The sequence below is a fragment of the Cyprinodon variegatus genome, unplaced genomic scaffold, assembly GCF_000732505.1.
Source record: "Cyprinodon variegatus isolate N-32 unplaced genomic scaffold, C_variegatus-1.0 Scaffold1443, whole genome shotgun sequence".
NCBI classification, from domain to species: domain Eukaryota; kingdom Metazoa; phylum Chordata; class Actinopteri; order Cyprinodontiformes; family Cyprinodontidae; genus Cyprinodon; species Cyprinodon variegatus.
In genome coordinates, this window is record NW_015151896.1 from 57062 (window position 1) to 60048 (window position 2987).

At 37.1% G+C, this 2987-nt stretch overlaps 1 protein-coding gene across 1 annotated transcript in view; it reads left to right on the plus strand.

Moving 5' to 3' along the window:
- The window catches only part of LOC107103426 (adhesion G-protein coupled receptor G2-like), a 20469-nt gene that overhangs the window by 4778 nt on the left and 12704 nt on the right, over nucleotides 1-2987 (plus strand). The window contains exons 4-6 of the mRNA XM_015403133.1: nucleotides 1354-1476; nucleotides 1565-1610; nucleotides 1743-1834. Of these exons, the coding sequence (XP_015258619.1) occupies nucleotides 1354-1476; nucleotides 1565-1610; nucleotides 1743-1834 (261 nt within the window). The remainder of the gene's footprint in view (nucleotides 1-1353; nucleotides 1477-1564; nucleotides 1611-1742; nucleotides 1835-2987) is intronic.

The window sequence follows — 2987 nt, forward strand, 5'->3', positions numbered from 1 at the left end:
TTTGTAACCATGCGTCATGTTCTGTTAATAAACACTCTGCAGAGGAGGTCCATTTGGAGACAGTACTATGTTTGAGTCTGGGGTTCAACTGTCTCTCCTTCCTGCAGGAATTGTATCGATAAGTCTGTATTTCAGTTCTTCTTAAGAATGGTTGTGTTGACAAGCTGACATTCTATTTCAAATGCATATATTGACTCAGATTAGGATTTGGATTGTTATGTATGTCTTTGCCTACCAACCTGTGTATCAATGAATTTGTGTACATTTGAGAGGTCACTGCTTCAACGTGAATATGACGTAAAGGAGTTTAAATGAGCATGCCACTGCAAATGATAAGTCATCATCATTGCAACCACAAAACATGATTAAGATCAGAGGCATTTAGAAACATTTCCTTCCATTTTATTTTAACATAAAACTCTCATATAGGTCGCTCTTTTTTTTCCTAATAAACAGAGACTAACAGAAAACAAAAAATGATCTGGCCCTGAATGTTCAGGCTGAACTGAATATAAACCAGAGGCTCAGGCCAGATCATGACAGTTAGTGGTTAGGGAACGGTTTGGGATTCAACCAAATTTCACACTCCTGTATAAATGTTAACATGCTTTATTAGTAGTTTTTGGGAGGGGATTAATACAGTAGCACTTAAAAAAAAATTAATAATCCAATCATTAAACTATTTTAGGATGATAAAACGGAACTATAACCCAAATTTAGGAGCAAAAAGCATGTTCTTCTGCAGTAGCCATTAAAAAATGACCCACTTCCCTTGATGGCTCCCTTGACTGGACCCCTAAAATCACTTTTAAAACATTAATATTTGTACTAAAACATTCTTTCTGTCATGATTTGTGGACATTAAGGTCTAAAGAGAAGCATCATCTCCTGGTCTGACCCTGTAATTCAGTGAAAGCTTGGAGTCAGAGTAAAACAAAATGCAAGAGGGGGGTCACTGCAGTGGCTGGAAGTTGGGGGGGATTTCGCTGGAAGTTGGAGGGAAGTGGGCTGCCATTCGGCCATTTTGAATGGCTGCTACTGTAAGATGAAATCTTTAACAGAGACTTTTAAAAAGAATAGCCTTCAGATGGCTTCTTGGAAAACTATCTACATTTCTACAGGACTTTCCTAAGAAACAACTATCTTCGTCAACCGATTGGCTTCTTGGAATCTTCTTTCCCATCAGGCTTATGTCTTCCTCTTCAATCTTCAGAACCACTGACCAAGTTCAAAAATACTCTAAAGTACAACGCTGTCTTGATCCATCAGATGTTGGCTTTTAGACTGAAATTCAGAAGAACTGGAACTGGAACCGATATGATTTTTATTCCTGAGTTTTTTTTAATTTTGTAGACTTCCATGGAGGTCATGGAGAACCTGTATGAACACCGACTCATTGGAATCAGTGTGGGCAGGCCTGTTGCCGGACTTCAGGAACGAATCAACATCACCATAAGTGTTGCATCGAGCATAAATGTAACTATAATTTTATTCACCTGCCTTTCTTACAACAGCTTATATACGTAACAATGTTACAGCATGACTTCTGTTTTTCTTTTTATAGGACACCCTGAAACCTAAGTGTGTCTTCTTAGATACTACAGCTAACAGTGAGTAGCAGTTTTATTAGTAGCTTTTATAACAAAGAGGCTCTTGTTTGGTCATTTGGTCTTTTGATTGGCTGATGTGGATGAAATGCAGTCATTTCATTACTACAGGTTTCTCTTTCTCTCATTCATTAGAACTAAGCACAAAGGGCTGTAAAGATGCCGAATATAATCAGACGCACATCACCTGTTCTTGCGACCATCTAACATACTTCGGCGTGCTCTTGGTAGGAAACATTTTCCTTATTCTATGCATCTGGTGTTCTGAATGACATATAAATGATGATAACCATAACTCCATTCAACCATCCATGTATCCTGTCTGGTTCCCATCTCTGGGTTCATCAGGTTAAAGGCAGTTTGCAACCTGCACAGAGACACACAGGACAAATAACCTTGCATTTACCATTGTAAATGCAAGGTTATTTGAAATACCATTTGCTAATGGTAATTCAAGGGGGAACCTATTAACCTAACATCCATCTTTTGGACTAAGAGGGTGGAGGAGGCCACCTGGTAAGAATTAACGCGAGGAGGAGATGTGGGAAACCGTTTGCAGAGCTAGGGATATTGACAAAAGCAATGACAACTGTTCATCATAAACACAACCTACCTCAGGCCTCTAATGTGTATCTTATGTACTTAAATGAACAACATGGGCTTATTAAATGATAATTAAAAAGGAAAAAATTGCAATCTGAAGCCAATCGAATGCCAAATAATTGTGGTTATTTGGTGTAGCTGCTGTGGAAGCATTTGATGGACGTCTTATTTTTTTTTATTTAAACTCAGCGTTCAACAGAATCATCTTAGTCATCCTCCTTAAGACATTTCTCTAGCTTAGAACGCGTTTCTCACAAATCTATGAATCACCTACTACTGGTGACAGGAGAGTGATATATATATATATATATGTATATATATTCCTGCAGCCATTGACATCCATGACAACTCATTAGAATATTAATTTCCCTTTGGAATCAGTAAAATGTTTTTGAATGTTTGAAACTGAATACAAATGCTTAATAACTCAGCATTATCAAACCATTAAATCTTGAAAAATTGACTATTTATAGGAGTTAATTTGTATTTCTATAAATAGTTGCAAATACTCCATTATACCAGCATGAGGAGCCATCTCATTACTCTTGAGTGTCTATAAACTGGACTAGAAGGCAGCAATTCAATTCAGTTTCAATTTATTTTTTATAGCACCAATTCACAACACACCTCATCTCAAGGTAGGTTTCTACATTCAGAGGCAGCAAGTTGAGAGAAATCCAGATTTTAATGTCATTAATACATGGCTCTAGTCTTTGTAATGGTTTGGTTTCAGCTCTAAAACCAGATTGAAACTTTAAAAAAAGTGTATAATGGCAT